The sequence below is a fragment of the Giraffa tippelskirchi genome, chromosome 3, assembly GCF_054371585.1.
Source record: "Giraffa tippelskirchi isolate mGirTip1 chromosome 3, T2T-mGirTip1v1.2.pri, whole genome shotgun sequence".
NCBI lineage: Eukaryota > Metazoa > Chordata > Mammalia > Artiodactyla > Giraffidae > Giraffa > Giraffa tippelskirchi.
This window is the reverse complement of record NC_137277.1, coordinates 130,928,431-130,949,149: the sequence shown is the minus strand read 5'-3', so window position 1 is coordinate 130,949,149 and position 20,719 is coordinate 130,928,431. Positions and strand designations below refer to the sequence as shown.

Below are 20,719 nucleotides of genomic sequence, written 5' to 3'. Positions count from 1 at the left end.
CCCTTCACTGAAACCTTATATATTGACTTTCACCCACTGCTGCTTTGGAGCAGTCTCTCAGAGCTATCTGAGATCCTGCCTCCCAGGCTGCAGTCCTCATTTTGCCCCAAATAAAACTTACTTGCAACTCTCAATTGTACATCTATTTTTAGTCAACACCAGCATCAGGATCTTTTACAGAATCTACTCTTCATATTAGGTGGCCAAAGTATTGTGCTTCAGCTTCAGCATTAGTCCTTCCAATGAATATTCAGGGTTGATTTCCTTTAGGGTGGACTGGTTGGATCTCCTTGCTGTCCAAGGTGCTCTCAAGAGTCTTCTTTAGCATCACAGTCCAAAAGCATCAATTTTTCAGGGCTCTGCCCTCTTTATGATCCAACTCTCACATCTGTACATGACTGCTGGAAAAACCATAGCTTTGACTATATGGACCTTTGTTGGTAAAGTGATGTCTATGCTTTTTAATACACTATCTAGGTTTGTAATAGCCTTTCTTTTGATTTCATGGCTGCAAGTCACTGTCTGCAGTGATTTTGGAGCCCAAGAAAATTAAGTGTGCCACTGTTTCCATTGTTTTCCCATCTACTTGCCATGAAGTGGTTGGACTGGATGCCATGAGCTTAGTTTTTTGAATGTTGAGTTTTAAGCCACCTTTTTTACTCTCCTCTTTCAAGGAGTACATAGCTCATGTCATTGGCTAGAGGTATACTCTCCTTCTCACTGGTTACTGAGGTGCTCTCTTCTGATTATGCAGATTGAGAGGGCATGGAGAAACTGAGGTTGGCTGCTGGGTGATTATGGAAGGCTTCTAGGAACTCCAGGAGGGAGAAAAGATGTCACCTAGAAGAGAAGTGAGCTTGATGTCTGAAGTCATTTTCATATCATGGGTGAGCAGAAAGCCCAGATTCTATCAAGAATAGATAGATATCTTAGTGGTGCTCCCAAATGTCTGTGGTCATTTCATTGTGCAAATAGAGCTTGTATTCTGTACTTCCTGAGAAGTCTCAGTTTCCAAGCTGAGCTTGTATTCTGTACTTCCTGAGAAGTCTCAGTTTCCAAGATTCAGTCCTATCAGCAAAGCCCAATTTCTGACTTTTTGAATTTGATAATATGGAACCTAGAAGTGGGAAACGCTCCAGTGTTAATCTTTAAACACTGTAAATTAGATATGGGACATGGCAAAGAGAAAGGGGAGCAGGTGGAAGGGGTACAGAAAGGACAGACGGAGGAGAAAGGCAGGACCGGGGCTAACCCAGGGCTGGGCACCCAGGAATGTTGGGAGAGGGTGTTGCTGCATTGGGTTGAGTGAGCACATTACGTAAACCAAAGACTGGACGTTCAGGGTGATGCCCGCAGAGGCTGCTGAGTGCTGACCCTTGTACCCTCCACTTGCCCCTGCTGCCCTTTGGTGCCTCCAGGGGCATCCTGCCTGACACCTCAAGGGAGGTGGTCACCAGCATCTCTCTGGAGCCCCCTCCTTTCCATCAAGGGCCCCAAGGAGAGATTTCCCAGGTTGGGACATGGGCCTATCAGGGCATCACTCAACTATGAATGGCCCCTTAATTATTCAAGACACTCACCTAATGTGGCCAACTCTCCAGCCCCTCCTGTGCTCATCCACAAGGAGAGAAACTCTGAATTGGATACTCTTTCCTAGGGCCTTGGAAGAATTCTCCCAAGGGCTGGAATCATCTCCTACCTCAGTCTTGAGGTTTTAAAAGAGTGAAATGAGAGCATTTTGTGATTCTGGGCTTCATGCTTTCACTCTATTCCCCATTTCATTACACCCCTCAGTGCTATGAAATGTGGATTAGTTTTTAATCTTCCTTTCTCATTTTTGAACTGATTATGCAGAACTGTGTGTTGATATCTCTTGGCATCTTCCCTCCAGGGATGGAGCTGTGCTTTCTAAACATCACCTTTAATCCTCTTATGGAAGGAGGCTGTATAAGGTGATCACCCCATCCATCAGGACCCATTGAGACTGACAGGTTACAGGCCCTTGTAACCTGGGCCACACAGAACAGGAGGTTCAGAGGTGCCAAGATCCCAAATCTATTGCTACCCATCTAGCCATCCGTCTCAGGTGACACTGGTGGTTGAAAGAATAAATACATGAAAATCAAGCCCACTCTGCCTGCAAAAGAGAAGAGAAGGCAAGCTGGCCATAGGCTGTCACCTGGAATCACCTACTGGGAAGTGCTGAGTCACCTCTAGATGAAGGATGGAGAGGAGGCTTGAGTGACAGAGTCACTGGCAGCACCTTGTACAAGGAAGCTTAAGTCCAAAGTGAAAACAGATTCTCTGCCTTGGAGCCAACCTATCAGTATAAGATATTTTACTCTTAATACAGGGATATTTGTGATAAATAGATTGACACAGGAATGCCTGGTTTCATTTTTCATTTACACGTGCTCCTTGGAACACCTCTCACTTTCCCATCTTAATGGCCTTTCCAGAACTTTGCAGAGCACATACAGCCGACTCCTAGTGTGTATGGGGATGATTTCTGGTGGTGGTGCACTGAGAAAGTTACTCTTGTTTTACCTGCCCTCCTGGTTTTCTGATTGAGTGGAGAAGAGGCTTCACTCTGGTGCTTAGGACTTCCCTCGCCTGATTACTTCCTGTTTGTTTGATATTTTTAAAGATACCAGGGCCAGTCCACTAAGCATTTTAGCAGGTAAATATCTACCTAGAGTTAGTAAACCCTTTTTTGTTTCTAAGATTTTTTGTTTTAAGATTTTATAGAAGGTAGTACTGGTTTTCCATTTACATTAGAGGCATTTATTTAGCAAACACTCATATAGCATTTATTCTATGGAAGACCTGTTTCAAACACTTTATAAAGAGACAGCCCTTTGTTTCTCACAACCTGATTGTAAACCTCTGTGATTGTAAACCTATAATCACTCTCATCATGCTTGGTGCATGCTAAGTCACTTCAGTCATGTCTGACTCTTTGTGACCCTGTGTACACAGCCCGCCAGGCTCCTCTGTCCGTGGGATTCTCCAGGTAAGAATACTGGAGTGGGTTGCCATGCTCTCCTCCAAGAGATCTTCCCGACCCAGGGATCGAACCCAGGTCTCTTATGTCTCCTGTGTTGATGAGCAGGTTCTCTACCACTAGCGCCACCTGGGAAGCACACCCTCATCACATAGATGGGGAAATTGAGGCACAGTGGGGTTAAATCAGGTTAGGAAGTGGCAGAAGCGGTGTTGAAACCAGGGCAGCTTGACTCCAGACTGTGTTCTTCACCTCTGTGCACCGCTGCGTCTCCAGAAGGAATGCTTTAAAAATTGATGTATTCAAGGGGAAAAAAAATGAGCTGATTCAAAAAACATGATATGAAGAAAATGAGGTTCACGTACTATTTGGAAATGGCAGAAATGGTGACGGTGAACTAAAATGAGCGTCGCTGGTAGCTCCCCTGGCCTGCACGATGAGGAAGCGACTGGCCGACTAAGCACTGTACCTCAGACACAACGCACTGCACCCAAAGGATCCCTGGAGCTGCAGATAAAACTTCTCGCAGGTTGATTGTATTCCAGAGACCTCCTGCTACAGTAGACGATGTATTTGTAATAAATGTACGTGAATTCACAGGTACATGCCCACATACATGCATGTGCACACTGCTGCTTCCACTGCTGTTGTGGACCAGGAATGGAGCTGCGCAGCTTGATCAGCACCATTCCTTCTTTTCTTTCTTAATGGAAGTATAGTTGGTTTACAATGTTGTGTTACAAAGGCAAAACAAAACAAAACATATTAGTTTCTGGCGTAGAGCAAAGTGATTCAGTTTTGTGTGTGTGTATGTATTCTTTTTCAGATTCTTTGTCATTATAGGTTATTGTAAGATGTTGAATATAGTTCCCTGTGCTATATTGTAGGACTTTGCTGTCCTATATACAGTAGTGTATATATGTTAGTCCCAAACTCCCATTTCATCCCTCCCCACCCTTTTCCCATTTGGTCACCATAAATTTGTTTTCTTTGTCTGTGAATCTGTTTCTGTTTTGTAAATAAGTTAATTTGAAACCTTTTTTTTTTTTAGATTCCACAAATAAGTAGAATATGATATTTGTCTTTCTCTAACTTACTTCACTTAGTATAATAATCTCTATCATTCATGTTGCTGCAGATGGTAATGTTGCATTCTTTTCTATGGCTGAGTAATATCCCGTGGAGAAGGGAATGGCAACCTACTTCAGTGTTCTTGCCTGGAGAATTCTATGGACAGAGGAGCCTGGTGGGCTACAGTCCATAAGAGTCACAAAGAGTGACAAGACTGAGTGACTAACACTTTCATTTTCACAATATTCCATGTATATAGGTACCACATCTGTATTCATTCATCTTATTTTCTTTAACTTGTATTATCTCTTTAAATTTTCACAGCAGCCTCTGTGGTGGGTTTCATCCCCATCCCAGGATGAGGAAGCTGAGTCTGGGATATGCTATGGAACTTGTCCAGACCACCCTGCTGACAGGGGTGGACCTGGGCTGGGACACCAGGCCAGGCTGCTCCTAAAACCCAGCAAGGTCTCAGCCATTTCGTTACACTCTCAGTTACTTATTCCTTAAAGGTGAACTCAGTCTTCCTACATTCTCTTTCAGAAAAAAAATGTTGGGTCTAAACGTAACTCTTGACCATAAGTCTCAGACTCTGGCATTTAAATAATAAATAACTTAAATCTTAGAGATTGATTAAATTTGTCAGCTCTTTATTTCATCAGGTAAACACATTACTTCCCTAAGTAGTAGCAAAGTTCAACAATGCTTCTTTAACATGTCAATACACAAATGAAAGGAGATCATGACAAAGAAACAGGGAGGACGTAAGCTTAGAATAATCTGTGTGTGTGTATGTGCATGTGCGCAAACATGTGTACATGTGTATAGTATATTTTTAAGACAGATGAAACCTTCTTCATGAAGCCAAGTTGGTAGTTTTGGGGAACCACTGTCTTAAGAGTTCCTGCCTAGTGTTTCTGCTGTCTTCTATTGGATGGTATTTAGATCATTTTTTAAATTGAAATATAGTTGATTTATAATATGTTAGTATCAGGTATACAGCAAAGTGATTTGTTATACATATGTGTATGTGTGTGTGTGTGTGTGTGTATCTTTTTCGGATCCTTTTCCATGATAGGTTATTATATGATATTGAATATAGTTGTACTATACAGTAGGACCTTGGGTTTTTTTAATCTATTTTATGTAAGTAGTGTTTAGAAAAGGCAGAGGAACCAGAGATCAAATTGCCAACATCCACTGGATCATTGAAAAAGCAAGAGAGTTCCAGAAAAACATCTATTTCTGCTTTAATGACTATGCCAAAGCCTTTGACTATGTGGATCACAATAAACTGTGCAAAATTCTGAAAGAGATGGAAATACCAGACCACCTGACCTGCCTCTTGAGAAACCTGTATGCAGGTCAGGAAGCAACAGTTAGAACTGGACATGGAACAACAGACTAGTTCCAAATAGGAAAAGGAGTACATCAAGGCTGTATGTTGTCACCCTGCTTATTTAACTTACATGCAGAGTACATCATGAGAAACGCTGGGCTGGAAGAATCACAAGCGAGAATCAAGATTGCTGGGAGAAATATCAGTAACCTCAGATATGCAGATGACACCACCCTTTATGGCAGAAAGTGAAGAGGAACTAAAAAGCCTCTTGATGAAAGTGAGAGAGGAGAGTGAAAAAGTTGGCTTAAAGCTCAACATTCAGGAAACTAAGATCATGGCATCTGGTCCCATTACTTTGTGGGAAATGGATGGGGAAACAGTGGAAACAGTGTCAGACTTTATTTTTGGGGGCTCCAAAATCACTGCAGATGGTGATTGCAGCCATGAAATTAAAAGATGCTTGCTCCTTGGAAGGAAAGTTATGACCAACCTAGATAGCATATTAAGAAGCAGAGACATTACTTTGCAAACAAAGGCCCATCTAGTCAAGGCTATGGTTTTTCCAGTAGTCATGTATGGATGTGAGAGTTGGACTGTGAAGAAAGCTGAGCGTCAAAGAATTGATGCTTTTGAACTGTGGTGTTGGAGAAGACTCTTGAGAGTCCCTTGGACTGCAAGGAGATCAGTCCTGGGTGTTCATTGGAAGGACTGATGTTGAAGCTGAAACTCTAATACTTTGGGCATCTCATACGAAGAGTTGACTCATTGGAAAAGACCCTAATGCTGGGAAGGATTGGGGGCAGGAGGAGAAGGGGATGACAGAGGATGAGATGGCTAGATGGCATCACCGACTCGATGGACATGAGTTTGGGTAAACTCCGGGAGTTGGTGATGGACAGGGAGGCCTGGCGTGCTGCGATTCATGGGATCTCAAAGAGTCGGACACGACTGAGCAACTGAACTGAACTGAACTGAACTGAATGTGTATATATTGATCCCAAACTACCAATTTATCCCTTCCCAATCCTTTCTCCTTTGGTAACCATAAGTTTGTTTTCTCTTTTATTTATTTATTTTGGATGCACTGGGTCTTCATTGCTGCACACGGGCTTTCTCTAGCTGCAGAGAGTGGAGGCTACTCTCTAGCTGTGGTGTGCAGGCTTCTCATTGCGGTGACTTCTCTTGTTGCGGAGCACAGACTCTAGGTGCACGGGCTTCAGTAGTTGAAGCATGCAGGCTCAGTAGTTGCAGCCTGTGGGCTCTAGGGCATGTGGGCTTCAGTAGTTGTGGTGCATGGGCTCACTACCAGGCTCTAGAGCATGGGCTTAGTTGCTTTCCAGCATGTGGAATCTTCCTAGACCAGGGATGGAACTCATGTCCCCTACACAGGCAGGTGGATTCTTACCTACTGCACCACCAGGTAAGTCCAGTACGTTTGTTTTCTGTGTCTGTGTTTCTGTCTTATAAATAAGTTCATTTGTATCATTTTTTTTTAATTCCACAAAAAAGTGATATCATGAGATTTGTCATTGTCTGACTTACTTCAGTTAGTAGCTTAGTTGCTTCAGTCATGTCCATCTCTGTGTGACCCTATGGACTGTAGCTCACCAGGCTCCTCTGTCCATGGGATTCTCCAGGCAGGAATACTGGACTGGGTTGCTGTTTCCTTCTCCAGGGGATCTTCCTGACCCAGGGATGGGACTTGTGTCTCATATCTCCTGCATTGACAAGTAGATTCTTCACCACTAGCGCCACCTGGAAAGCCCATGATAATCTCTAGGTCCATCCATGTTACTGCAAATGATATTATTTCATTCTTTGTAATGGCTAGTAATATTCCATTCTATGTATGCACCACATTTTTTAAAACCCATTTGTCTGTCAATGAACAGTTAGGTGGCTTCTATGTCCTGGCTATTGTAAATGTGCTGCTATGAACATTGGTATATACATATCTTTTCAAATTGGAGTTTTCATCTTTTCTGGGTGTATTGGCTGGTTACTTTTAAAATGACCTACATCAAGTGATGCTAAGAAGGTATCTCCCACTTATCCTGAAATTAATTGCTCTGATTATGGATTGTACTGGCTCTTAGTTCTGTAGGTTTTTAAAAAGCTGCTTCACAATCATCACCATCTCCAGTGACATGATAAATCCTAGAAAGTTGTGAGCTATGAGAGGGGAATAGCAGTGTCTGTTTTTTCACTGCTCCATCCTAGAACTTAGCATAGTGCTTGGCATAGAGTGGGTGCACAGTAACCATGAGTTAAGTAACTGAATGAATGAATGAATGGTGGATGAAAGAGATAATTACATTTAAAATTTCTTATTCTTTGTGTCCAGGGCTGATAAGCTCTTAATATAAGCATATTTGTAAATTATTAAACAATAATGGGAAAGTACACTATTAACCCACTACTGAGCTTAAGAAAAAAGCTTGTGGGTACCTTTCCTATCCCATCCTTCTTGCTTCCTTCTAAATAAAAACCACCCTGAATTTTGGGTTTCTCATTCTATTGCTTTTTAAAAGAATAGTTTAAAAAATCCCATATGTGTATTCCATCCTAAATCTTATGTTTATCATCCTTGCTTCCTTAAGATAGTTTTAAAAATCACATATGTATGTAACCCTAATCAGAGTGTTGTTTAGTTTTTGTTTGGTTTCTGAAGTTTATAAAAAATGCTATCATATAGCTTATGGTTTTTTACTATTTTTTTTCACTCCATATTATGTTTCTAAGCTTCATTGGAGCAATACGTGATTTATTTTCATTGCTGAATAATAAACAGGCCATCATCTGAATAGTACAATTTATTCATGAATTCACCTGTCAATGGAATTTGGGCTATTTCTAGTTTGGGGCAATTGTGAACAGTATGGCTATGAACATTCTTTAAAAAAATTGTTTTGGTTGTTAAAATAACAGTATATACATATATACCTAGCATACAAAATGAAAAGATCATGAATTAAAAACTGAACACCTTTAAATACCCCCATGGTAAGACGTCTTACTCTGACCTCAAAGCCCACAATAGTCACCATGCCTCCCTCCAGTTGGACTTTGTGCTAATCACCTCTTCACTTTTCTTTGTTGCACTGTCTCCATTCCTAAGCACTACAGTTTAGCTTTGCCTATCTTTTTCTTTCTTAAAATGTCTTTTCTAGATCTCCTTTCATCTGTAAGCCTCCATTCCATTTCCTCTCCCTCCTCTTGCCATTTTGAATTATTAGGCTTTTGTTTTTATCGGTGCATTTCTCTGGCATGCTTTTATTATCTACAGGGATGTTATTCTGCTCCTCATTTTTCTTTGAATAACTGTACAGGATTTGACTTCAATCCTTTTCCCTTACTTATGCATACATGATATTAGGTTTCCCGAACTTATAGGAAGGAGATATAATTTAAGAGTTGTTCTACTTTTACAACTTTAGAGTATCCTCTTCTGTAGTTTTTGTTAAGTATTGAACTCTGACACCTCACTTCCTGCGATCTCCAGATTTCTTTTACCAGGCTCTTCTTCCCACTCCCTTTACTCTATTTCCCTGATCTGCTCCCTGCGGATTCTATTTCTGGCAGTTCCTCCTCAGTTGTGATTTTTAAAAATAATTTATTTTTATGTTTTTGGCTGTTCAGCGTCTTCATTGCTGTGCAGGCTTTTCTCTAGTTGCGGTGAGTGGGGGCTACTTTCTAGCTGCGGTGTTCTGGCTTCTCATTGCAGTGGCGTCTCTTGTTGCAGAGCACGGACTCAATATTATAATTTTGCAAATATTATTGCCCATGCTGTGGGTTGTTTTTTCACTTCTTGGTGATGTTTGAAGTATAGAAGTTTTTAATTCCAATTCATCTATTTTGTCTTGTGTTTCTATGCTCTACATGTCATACTGAAGAAACCATTGCCTAATCCATGGTCATGAAGATTCATACCTATGTTTTATTCCAAGAGTTTTATCATTTTAGCTCTTATGTTTAGGTCTTTGATCCATTTGTGTTAATTTTTATATGTGGTGTGAGGGAGAGATCTAATTTCTTTCTTTAGTGTGTGACTGTCCAGTTGTCACACCATTTGTTGAAAAGATATTCTTTCACCATCAGTTGGCACCTTGTTTAAAATCAATTGACCATAGGTATATGGGTTTATTTCTTGACTCCAAATTCTATTTCATTGACCTATATGTTGATAGGTCTTATTTCCTGTAGCTTTGTAGTAAGTTTTGAAATTGGGGAGTGTAAGTCATCCAACTTTTGTTCTTTTCAAAATTGTTTTGGTTGTTCTGTGCCTTTTGATATTCCATATGAGTTTTAGGATCTGCTTATTAATTATTGGAAAAAAAATTTAAAAAGCCAGATGGAATTTTGACAGAGATTGACTGAATCTGTAGATCAATTTGGGGAATACTGTCATCTTAACATTAAGTCTTTTAATCCATGAAGATGGGGTGTCTTTCTGTTTATTTAGGGCTTATTTAATTTCTTTCAGTAATGTTTTATAGTTTTCTGTGTACTTAAGTGTACACACACCTTTTTGTTAAGTTTATTCTTAAGTAGGTTAGTCTTTTTGGTGGTATTATTAATGGAATTATTTAATTTTTGTATTGTTTATTGCTAGGACATAGAGCACAAATTATTTTTACATATTGATCTTGTATCCTGTAAAATTGCTGGATTGGTTTATTAGTTCCAATTTTTTAGTGGATTCCTTAGGATTTTGTATATATAAGATAATGTCATCTCTAAACTGAGTTAGTTTTACTTCTTCCTTTCTAATATGAATGCCTTCTAATTTTTTTTCCTGCCTAATTGCCCTGGACAGAACTCTAGTACAGTGTTGGGAAGAGTGGATATACTTGTTTTCTTCCTGATCTCAGGAGAAAATCAAGCAGTCTTTGACCACTATGTTAGCTATGGATTTTTCATAGATACCCTCTATCAGGGTGAGGAAGTTCCCTTCTATTCTTAATCAGTTGTGTTTTTTTATTTTTAATAGGAGAATAATTGTTTTACAATATTGTGTTAGTTTCTGCCATACATCAACATGAATCAGTCATAGGTATACATGTATCCCCTCCCTCTTGAACCTCCCTCCCACCTCCCACTCCATCCCACCCCTCTAGGTTGTCACAGAGCACTGATTTTGAGCTCCCTGCTTCATACAGCAAATTCCCACTGGTTGTCTATTTTATATATGGTAGTGTATATATTTCAGTGTGACTTTTTCAATTCATCCCTCCTTCTCCTTCCCTCACTGTGTCCACAAACCGTTCTCTATGTCTGCATCTCTATCTTCAGTTCAGTTCAGTTGCTCAGTCCTGTCTGACTCTTTGCGAGCCATGGACTGCAGCACACCAGGCTTTCCTGTCCATCACCAACTCCCGAAGCTTGCTCAAACTCATGTCCATTGAGTTGGTGATGCCATCCAACCACCTCATCCTCTGTCGTTCCCTTCTCCTCCTGCCTTCAATCTTTCTCAGCGTCAGGGTCTTTGCATCAGGTGGTCAAAGTATTGGAACTTCAGCTTCAGCATCAGTCCTTCCAATGAATATTCAGGACTGATTTCCTTTAGGATTGACTGGTTCGATATGTTAGTGTAAATTACTTTGGATTTGTTTCTACTTTATATTTCAATTAAGACTTTATGTTGATTTAAAGGACTTCCCTGGTGACTCAGATGGTAAAGAATCTGCCTGCAATGCTGGAAACCTGGGTATGATCCCTGGGTCGGGAAAAAACCACATGTAGCAGTTTATATTATTTCTGAATTTCATTCATAGAAAGGAATTTTCAACATATTTGTTAGAAAAAGCTGGTGCTAGTCTGGAGAGATTGAGTTTCTGCTGTAGCAGTGCCGATTTCCTCTAAAGCGGTCCAGTGCAAGTGAGCTTCTGCATTTCCCAGAGTCCCCCTTCATTCCCTTTGAAACACATTCAGCTTTTCAAGTAGCTGAATGATAATTCTCTTTAACTAATATGAGTTATTTTGGTTGCTCCTTAGTTCTTATGTGAACTACCCAAATAATGGATATTTTTTCATCTACTTTATCCCTTCTTTTTAAACTTACCTCTCCCAGCCTTATGCGTGGGAGGATGCGTGCTTGCAAACCTCCAAGTACAGGATTTTGTTTTTCTATTGAAAATTATTTGTAGTGAAGTTTTTTTCTGGACGTGGTTCTTATTTTGGAAAACTCTTTTCACAGGCTCAAAATGGCAAGGCCATCTTTTGGTTATTGTTCCCAAGAAATGGTTTTCAACCACTAGATTGCCTTCTGCACATGGGTTTCTTTTTTATTTCCTGGTACAAGACAATTCTGGTTGCTTCAGGAGAAAAGCTTGACTGCATGACAGGCGGGTGTTCTGTGAAGAGTTCCTGTTTTCTTGATGGACCCAGAGCCAATGTGTCGGACCACATGGGAGCATCCTACATGGGGCACACAGAGGGCAAGACTGTGGCTGGTGGGGTGTTTTCTCCCTCTGCTTTTAAGAGAACAAGGGTTTGCAGCAGCATCAGCAGTATCTCACTAGGACAGCCAGGGAACCAGAGTCCAGGGGAAGCTTAATGGAGCAGACATGCACTGGTTGTGGGCTGTAGACTGTAGCACAGAAGAGACCAAGAAAGCCATTGAAGCCCTTGTTACTCTGTCCAAGGATCAACACCGTGTGTGGCACTTGGGAACTTATTAAGATGCACAATCCTCATTCCTGACCCATGGGTCCAAACCGAGGTGTGGACAAGATCCTGACGCAACTCCTGTGCACATTATAGTTTGAGGAACACTGCTGCTCTAATCAGACCACAGCACAGACACTGCTCCCTCCAGGAAGTCTTCCTCGTACTCCTTTCAATACCCTGGCACTCTGTCACCTGGATCTCATCTGTGTCCTCACTGGCCTTGTTGCTGCAGGTCTGAATGTCCCTTCCTCAGAGGTGAGTGCTAACCCAGATCATCCTGTGCTCACCTTGCACACGACCTGACTCAGAGCATATTCCAATCAGAAGGCCCACTGGGCCAATGAACCAATGAATGGGCAGGTGATCAATGAGACAGAAATAACAGGCTGAAATTCATGGAAGGCTAGGTGTTTATTTTTGCTGCTTCTCAGACAAGCTCCTCAAGGTAAAAACAAAACAGTTTCAATAGCATAGATTTTAAATGTTCAGCCTCATACCATAGCATTTTAGGTTTCCAGAGCACTTTGGTTCAGGCACTTTTGTACCCAGAGGCACAGAGAATTTCCCAGGCTGGAAGGGAGTGACTTACTCTCATGGGGGTGCTGTTGTCAGCTGCCTGATGAGGTATGGAAGAGCAGCAGATGATACCAGGTCAAGGCCAAACACACAGCCCACCCTGCCTTTCATGAGCTGATTGTCCAGTGGGGTGTGGTCAGGTCCTCTGCTGCACCTGCCCCCCTGAGGACCACCTGCAGCAGAAGGTGGGCAGGGAAGGGGAGGCAGCATATTAGACTTGGCTCTGTGTCAGCATCTTTGGTGTAAGGAAACATCTCAGGCCTAGGGAGGGCCGGAGAAAAAGGGCAGCTAATACTGAGTGGGGTTGACAATCCTTGGTGAGTCCCAGCTGCCCATGTTCTCCCTGCTTCCTATCAGCAGGAAATTGATGGGCATTTTTGTCAAACAAATGCTGAAATCTCTGCTTCGCCCACCACCTTTCCAGCGAGCTCTGCTGAGGCCAAGCCTGCCGCTCCATCAGGGCCCATCTGGGAGGCAAGCTCATGCCGCTTGGCTCTTGAGCAGCAGACGGAAAACATCCTCAGAAAGCAGGCAGTTTTGTCTGCACTGCTTTCCCTCCATCAGTCACTGGCCTAATGAGATATGCTTGCACTTGGCTCCTTTTCTTTTTTTTCCTTTTTACTCAAGGACCCTAATGCGCTCCACAGACATGAGCTCATGCAGTCTCCATGGGGAGGCAGGAGCATTCGTTCTGTGGCACTCCTGGGTCAGCTTTTGCCAACTGACTCTCTTTATGTCATGAGATGGTTAGATAACATTACCAACTCAATGGATGTGAATCTGAACAAACTCTGGGAGATAGTGAAGGACAGGGGAGCCTGGCGAGCTGCAGTCCACAGGTTGCAAACAGTCAGACACGACTTTGCGATAGAACAACAGGATGCCCCCCGGCATGGGAGACCTAAGAATATAAGCAGACCAACACCCCCTTTCAGGGTACATCTCACTGATGTCTTCCATCAGGACCACACCCCTTTGTGTTCAGAGATGACACATCATCCCAATGCTGCCAGTGGTTGGGGGCTTAGCCGAGAAAAGCTATTTCTCTTCACAGGGGAAATAAAAAGTTTCAGTGAGGGACAGCATATAATCCAAGGACACATGTCCTGTGGCCTTTCTTGTGCTTTGGGGCAGCAGTGTTTCCAGTTTGTAGCTTTGGTGGAAAAGACTTCCCACCTTACCCCCCACAGCTATTTTGAAACATAACCCTGCATTAGGAGGAACTTGGAGCCAGTGTAGCTTTGGGGTGTTCAGAAGAACCAGGCAGGTTCTCTGCCTGGCGGCAGCAGGAAATTTAAAAACACCCCGGTGTCCTTCCACAGGACAATTCAGTGAGGACTATCCATCCTTCAGCCCTCTGGCTGGGGCCCCGAGAAAGGCAGGCCTTGTTTTCCCCTCCCGCTTGAACCAACTTTTAGAGGGTCTGCTCTTGGGAAGACGTTCAAACTAATGATTTACAAGGTGAGAAGGCACAGTGGTTTAAAGAACAGTCATCACCAACTTAAAGAAAGAAAAAAAGTACACTTGTTCTCAAGACAGGGTTCATTAGTGGCTCCGGTAAGGAGGTGACTTCACACTCCCACAAGAGGATCCATTTGCAGCTGGTGGGGTGATTTCTGACTTTTAGGAAAAAAAATCTCCCCAGCTCAGGGAGGATTAGGGGTAGCAGCCTCAGCCCCAATTGCTCCCCCTTTGCACCTCCTAACCTGGCAAAGGATGAACCTTCAGGTGGCTCCCTAGGCACAGACCTGGGCTCACCCCCAGTGCCCTCAACCCCGCCTGGCCTCCTGCGGCAGCCAAAGGAAGGGCGGCACCCTGCTCCCTGGTGACTGGTCAGCCCTGTGCACCCGGATTGGGCTCCAGGCAGAGCTCCTGTCTGTCCTGCCACCTGAGAGCCTCAGCTCTGCAAATGCCTAGGGAAAGTAGCAAAATGGGCAGGGAGCAGGGGGGCGCACACATGGATGGAATCATCAAAGTACAAGCCTCTCATTGCCTTTTCTGTGCTGAGTCTGCTCAGCTCTCTGCAGATATCACAAGTGTGAGCTGCTCTTCTCCTAACATCTGGCACTGGCTTTGAAATCTACAGGTTGAAATCTCAGGGACTCAACTTTTGAACTAAGTAAGTGTAATTTTAAATCCTGTTATCTATATGAAATACATGTGGACATATATATATCACACACAGGCGTGTCATTCTGAATATTACTGCACACATCCCAGGAATCCAGACCTCGGCCCACCAACTTGTGTGTAATTCTGCTGTCCTGCATGATCGAGAAGTCCTGGCAGACTCTGGGCACTGTCCTGCCTGCGTCTGGTTCCCCGGAGCTGGGTGCAGGCCCGTCACACGTGGCTTGTCTTCTGGGCCAGGGCGTGGTCCACTGGCAGTGTGAACCTGACAGAGCCATCCTTCTCCCAGCCCCTCCGGATCCTGGTGAGTCTGCGGTTGACACACGGCAGGAGAAACAGGCCTTTGGCCAGGATGACAACACAGGGCACCAGCAGGGTGAGGGTGAAGGTGGGGGGCAGGAAGAACTTGTAGCGGCTCTCCTCGAAGGCGCGGGTCCAGCCGTAGGTGAGCGTGTGCAGGGTGCTCAGCACCAGAGCCACAAAGCCCAGAGTGGACTGTGGGGGAAAAGAAGGCTGCAGTAAGGGTGAGGATGGACATAGTGATCCCACCAATGACAGAGGGGAAAGAAGCATAGTGGCTTTAGTGAGGCTCTGGGTTCAAATCCCAGCACCATCACTCACTCTCTGCATGATCTTATTACTACCCAAACTCTCTGAACCTCAATTTTCCCAACAGAAAAAATGGGAACAATGCTCGTATGCCAATGTGTGTAAGAATTGATTGATTCATAAGGATTCAATAAAACAACAATGCTTTTCCCCAAACTATATTATTCATACCTCTAGTGACTGCCAAAGGACTTAAGATAGAATTAAATTCAAAGAAGTTTAAAAACAAGTTAGTAGTTTTGTGTATATATTCATGCATATAGAGTAATAAGTGTCTGCTAGCATATCAAAATCATAATTTCAGATAATATTTGGCATAAGATAAGGCTAGGAAAAAAACAAGTGGGTTTTAAGTTGATTTAAAGATAAACACAGGGACCTCCCTGGTGGTCCAGTGGTTAAGAATCTGCCTTGCAATGCAGGGGACACTGGTTCCATCCCTGGCTGGGGAGAAATCCCACATGCTGTTGGGTGGGGTATGGCCAAAAAAAAGAAAAGATAAAATAAAACACAATGGAAAAAGTTCCCTTGGCACCAACAGTGAAGATGGCTCTCAGGGGCCTCAAGGCTAGGTGTCTTCACGCTGTATACAAAAGCCCATAGCACCACATAGATGCTGCCTGTGCATACTGGTCCCTTACTTCCTGCCCATGCTCTGAGCTACAGACACCCCAGATACAAACCCTACCAGGATTACTCTCCTGCCTGGAAGGAGATTAGTGATGCTAAGGAGATCAAGACCATCACAAATCCGAATGGACACGGTCCAGGCCTTCTTACAGCAGAGCATCCCACCCTTGAGTCGGGTGTGGGCTTTTGTGGGTCACTTCCAGCCATGAGCAGCTCATCACCCCAAGTGCTATACAAATACGACTTTCTATGGGGACCACAGTGTGAAAATAGCCAAGAAGTGCTGATCTGTAACTCCAGCCTCTGGGAATCTTATTGCAGGTAGGGTTTCTTGCAAACTACAAATGATGCCTTCCAGATTTACTGTTGGTGCTAGTCTCAACTGACAATGTGACCCTCGGCAAGTTGCTTCATTAGCCTCAGAGAAACGAAAGCGATTACAAAAGCTGAAGTCAGAATTGTGGGGAAAGCACTGTATCGATGCAGCTTTCTACAGCCCCCAGACCTGGCAGGCAACAGTGCAGAGGAGAGGGCACCTAGAGTTAGGGCTTTGTAGAGGTTGGGGAGGAGGGCACAGGGCACTGAGAGAGTCCTGGTGGGAGAGACCTATGTTCACTGCATAAGGAATATGTAATGACCCATCAAGCAATGAACACACATGCATTTTCTCCAAGGAGACACTGCAAGGGTCTAATTGAATTGTGGCAGCTCGATGGAACCCGAGGGTGCTTTTTACAGGTTGGTTTTGAGCTTTCCATGGAGAAGCTGTAATTGGCCTCCTGGATTTCCTTCCGGCCCAGCTTGTCAGCATCAATCCAGGGGCTTGGCTAAGAGATCCTGTCTTGTTTGCACTCCCCTCAGACACAGCTCTAAGTGGGGCTGATTTTACTGCCTCATTCTTGCTCCTCCCTAGCGTGGGCAGTACTTTGCTTATACCCCCTCCAGTGTAAACTCAAGACGGTGAACCCTTAGTAACTGGTTCAGAAGAATTGCTTGTAATGCTTTTACTAAAAATAGTAATAATAAATATTTTCTAATGGCTATCCATACAAGTTCATAGATAGGTTCACAAGTATAACGTTTTAACCCTAAGTAAAATACTAGCTGGGCTCCCCTTGTGGCCCAATGGTAAAGAACCCACTTGCCAATGCAGGAGATGTGGGTTTGATCCTGATTGGGGAAGATCCCACATGCCTCAGAGCAACTATGTTCGTGCACAACAATTACTGAGCCTGTGTTCTAGAGCCTAGGAGCCGCAACTACTGACCTTGATTCCTGGGTTGGGAAGATTCCCCTGGAGAAGGAAATGGCAACGCACTCCAGGATTCTTGCCTGGGAAAATCCCGTGGACAGAGGAGGCTGGCAGGCTATAGTCCATGGGGTCACAAAGAGCTGGACATGACTTAGTGACTGAACAAGAAAAAAAATACTAGCTGCGAAAAGATCCTGTCTCTATCCTTCCTTAGATATCTCTGGTTCTTCTTGGCTTTGTAACCACGTCAAGGATTTTTTTGTCACATCCTTAACAACTTGGCTCAGTACAGCCTGTTGGGAAAGGCCATGGTTAGCTCTGTGCTACCCACAGCTACTTCAGGTGTCATATGAAAATAGTTGGCCCCCAAATGGGAGGCTTCTTGACTATGAGTCACGTGTAATCAGAGTCATTCCAGACCTGTCAAGAATTCCAGATCTCCTAGCAACTTCTGAACCACACTAACTTTTTCTAAGTTCTGATCTATTGATAATGAAGACTTGGGTTAAAGAAGTTCCCAGCATTGAGAAAATATTTGGGATTAATATCCAGAATATATAGAGAACTCTTAAACTTAACAACAACAAAAACAAACAACCTAATTCAAAAATAGCTAAAGGACTTGAATAGAAATTTCTCCAAAGAAGATACATGAATGGTCAGTAAACACATGAAGAGATGCCCAACATCAGGAAAATGTAAATCAAAACCACTCCACATCCATTAGGAAGGCTACTATTAAAAACAAAACAAAACAAGAAAAGTATTGGTGAGGATGTGGAGAAATTGGAACACTTGCTGCTAGTGGGAGTGGAAAGAGTGCAGCTACAACAGAAGATGGTATGGTGATTCCTCAGTGAATTAAAGAACAGTCACCATGTGCTTTGGCAACACTTCTGTTATATATCCCAAATAACTGAAAGTAGGGTCTTCAACAGTGCTAGCTATAAGCACAGAGTCCTCACCACTGGACCACAGAGTAATTCTCCATCAGGAATAAATCTTCAACTAGCCTTCCAACCACCCTGATACTTCCCAAACAACTTCCAAGTCCCAAACTACTTCTCTCCTTACTCAGGTGAATTCATTGGGTTTTGCTGAGATGGCTGGGATGTGCCTTTTCACAGCCGGAGACTGTGTTTTCAAATCTGGCTGCATAGTAACATCACTTGGGGAGCTTGGGGAACATATTAATGCCCAAGCACCAGTCCTAGGAATTCAGATTAAATTAGTTTGGGATGGGGCTCAGACATTGGTAGCTTTTACAAGCTCAGCAATGATACTGTTTGCAGACAGGACTAAGAATCACCAATTTGGGAGACTCTCCTCACCTGAGACCTTCTAGCTTCAGGCTGAGACATCTTCATGGCCCCTCTGCTCAGGCTATTTGATGGGGGTGGACCTGGTCCTTTCTCTTCCTTCGACAAAGACCCACCCAGGGCCTGAATGGGCTCACACTCTGCACTGTGATACCTTCCCAGATGCTGCAGCAGTGAGAACCCACCCTGGCCCAGGGACGAGTCCTGGCAGCCCCAGAGAGACCTAAGTACCTCCCTTGGTGACATGTCCTGGGGCTCCAGTGTTTTGCCCACACTCTCCACTGTCCCCGGCCCTGATTTGGAGAGTGATGGACTGTGCTGGGCAAACAAGACATGCCCTGGGAGACAATAAAGACCTGCTCCCATTAAGACATCCTCTCTTCCCTTCACCATCCAGAATCCCATGGTGACGGATGGCAGGAGGCCCCAGCTTCAGGCTGATCGCTCACCGAGAGGGCTGACAGCCAAAGGCCGGCCAATGACAAAGGGCCTTTTGACTTTCCAATCCCAACAAGAAGCCTGGATGACTCCAGCAAATTTGTTTCCCTAAAACTCACTCTCCTTGGGAACAATTTAAAAATCCCAGACCAGCCAAAGGGAGGCATGGTCTTGGGGCAATTAATGACCCCCACAACAAGCTAGGGCCATTTCTATTATATGTAAGCTTGTTAGAAAGAAACCACCAGGTTGTTGCTGCTGCTTCCTGCCAATGCTCAGTTACTGTGGTGGGAAGGGGCTTTGGACCATTGCTCACAAGGCTGGGATCAAAGCTGCTGCTGCTGCTGCTAAGTCGCTTCAGTCGTGTCCAACTCTGTGCGACCCTATAGACGGCAGCCCACCAGGCTCCGCCGTCCCTGGGATACTGGAGTGGGTTGCCATTTCCTTCTCCAGTGCATGAAAGGGAAAAGTGAAAGTGAAGTCGCTCAGTCGTCCGATTCTTAGCGACCCCATGGACTGTAGCCTACCAGGCTCCTCCATCCATGGGATTTTCCAGGCAAGAGTACTGGAGTGGGGTACCATTGCCTTCTCCATGGGATCAAAGCAGGCCTCTGCTATTATTTCAGGCAAGTGGCTAGAGTGGGCAAGGCCACAGGAAGCTCCTCTAACTATGGGGCAGAACTGAGGTGCTAAGAGCTGAAACCTAATGTCTCTTCTAGTTGAGCTGCACTGACCTGGGTATTCTGCACTCTGACAATGTTTAACTGGCTTAAGTAGGAGCAGTTGGCACAGCCCAAGACAATAGCAACAAAAACACCCAGACAAACAAAACCCCAAATTAAAAACTTTGAAAACAGCCTCAGGAACGTAAGCACAGGTCAACTTGTTGAATCAACACACTGTTTTGATGGCTTGTAGCTCAGTAAATCATTACAGACCAAAGGGTCAGGCCAGGCCCACTGGGAACCACATTGTCTCCACAGTCAGTTTCTAGGCCCTGGTGACCTGCTGCGGTCATTCTTGTCTGGGGAAGGAAATGTGGTCGGAGTACTCCTCATTATAAAGCAGTGCTTACCTTATGGAGCTCACCCCAAAAATTATACAGCCACCATTGGGTGTACGTGTCACGCACTACTATACACGTACTCAACACAAATTCTCCCAATGACTACAGGAGACGGACACAGACAAGTCAGGATGCTTGGAGAGGCTAAGAAACTGTCTAGTGGTGCAGGGCTGGTAAGTAGTGGTCTTGGGACTGAAACCCAGGTCTGCTGGCTCCACCATCTCAGAGATTGTCACATACCGCATGGCATGCACTTAAGTCACTCAAAAAGCTTATAAAGACAGATTCTAGAGCCAACCCATAGGTTGGGGTAGTCCTGGGTATCTGCATTTCTCCAAGAGCTCTGTGACTTCTAACTTTTTGATGTCAGCTCACCATAAGAATCGCATTTTCATTACCGCCCAGTACACAATGACATCTATCCACATATGTATGTATAACTACTGAACTGATTCAACTGAAAAAAGATGTCTGTGCATAGAACATGTAGAGTGCCCTGACATTTTGGGAGACATTCTACTCTATTTCATATTTAAAAAGCTTGTTGTATCCCCAAAATTGATTTCATGACCCATCAATGAGTGTCCACTGCAGTTTGCAAACCCTGCGCTGG

At 43.9% G+C, this 20,719-nt stretch overlaps 2 protein-coding genes across 4 annotated transcripts in view; one reads left to right on the top strand and one right to left on the bottom strand.

The window, feature by feature from the left end:
* Positions 1-12,341, top strand: part of C3H2orf76 (chromosome 3 C2orf76 homolog) — a 139,782-nt gene extending 127,441 nt beyond the window's left edge. Inside the window, exon 9 of the transcript XR_014078549.1 lies at positions 11,614-12,341. The gene's annotated coding sequence lies outside the window, so the exon portion shown is untranslated. The remainder of the gene's footprint in view (positions 1-11,613) is intronic.
* Positions 12,342-12,478: 137 nt separating this feature from the next.
* The window catches only part of STEAP3 (STEAP3 metalloreductase), a 46,126-nt gene continuing 37,885 nt past the window's right edge, over positions 12,479-20,719 (bottom strand). For all 3 annotated transcript variants that reach the window (XM_081575848.1, XM_081575849.1, XM_081575850.1), the window contains one exon: positions 12,479-15,287. In XM_081575848.1, coding sequence (XP_081431974.1) covers positions 15,006-15,287 — 282 coding nt within the window. In that variant the 3' untranslated portion in view covers positions 12,479-15,005. The remainder of the gene's footprint in view (positions 15,288-20,719) is intronic.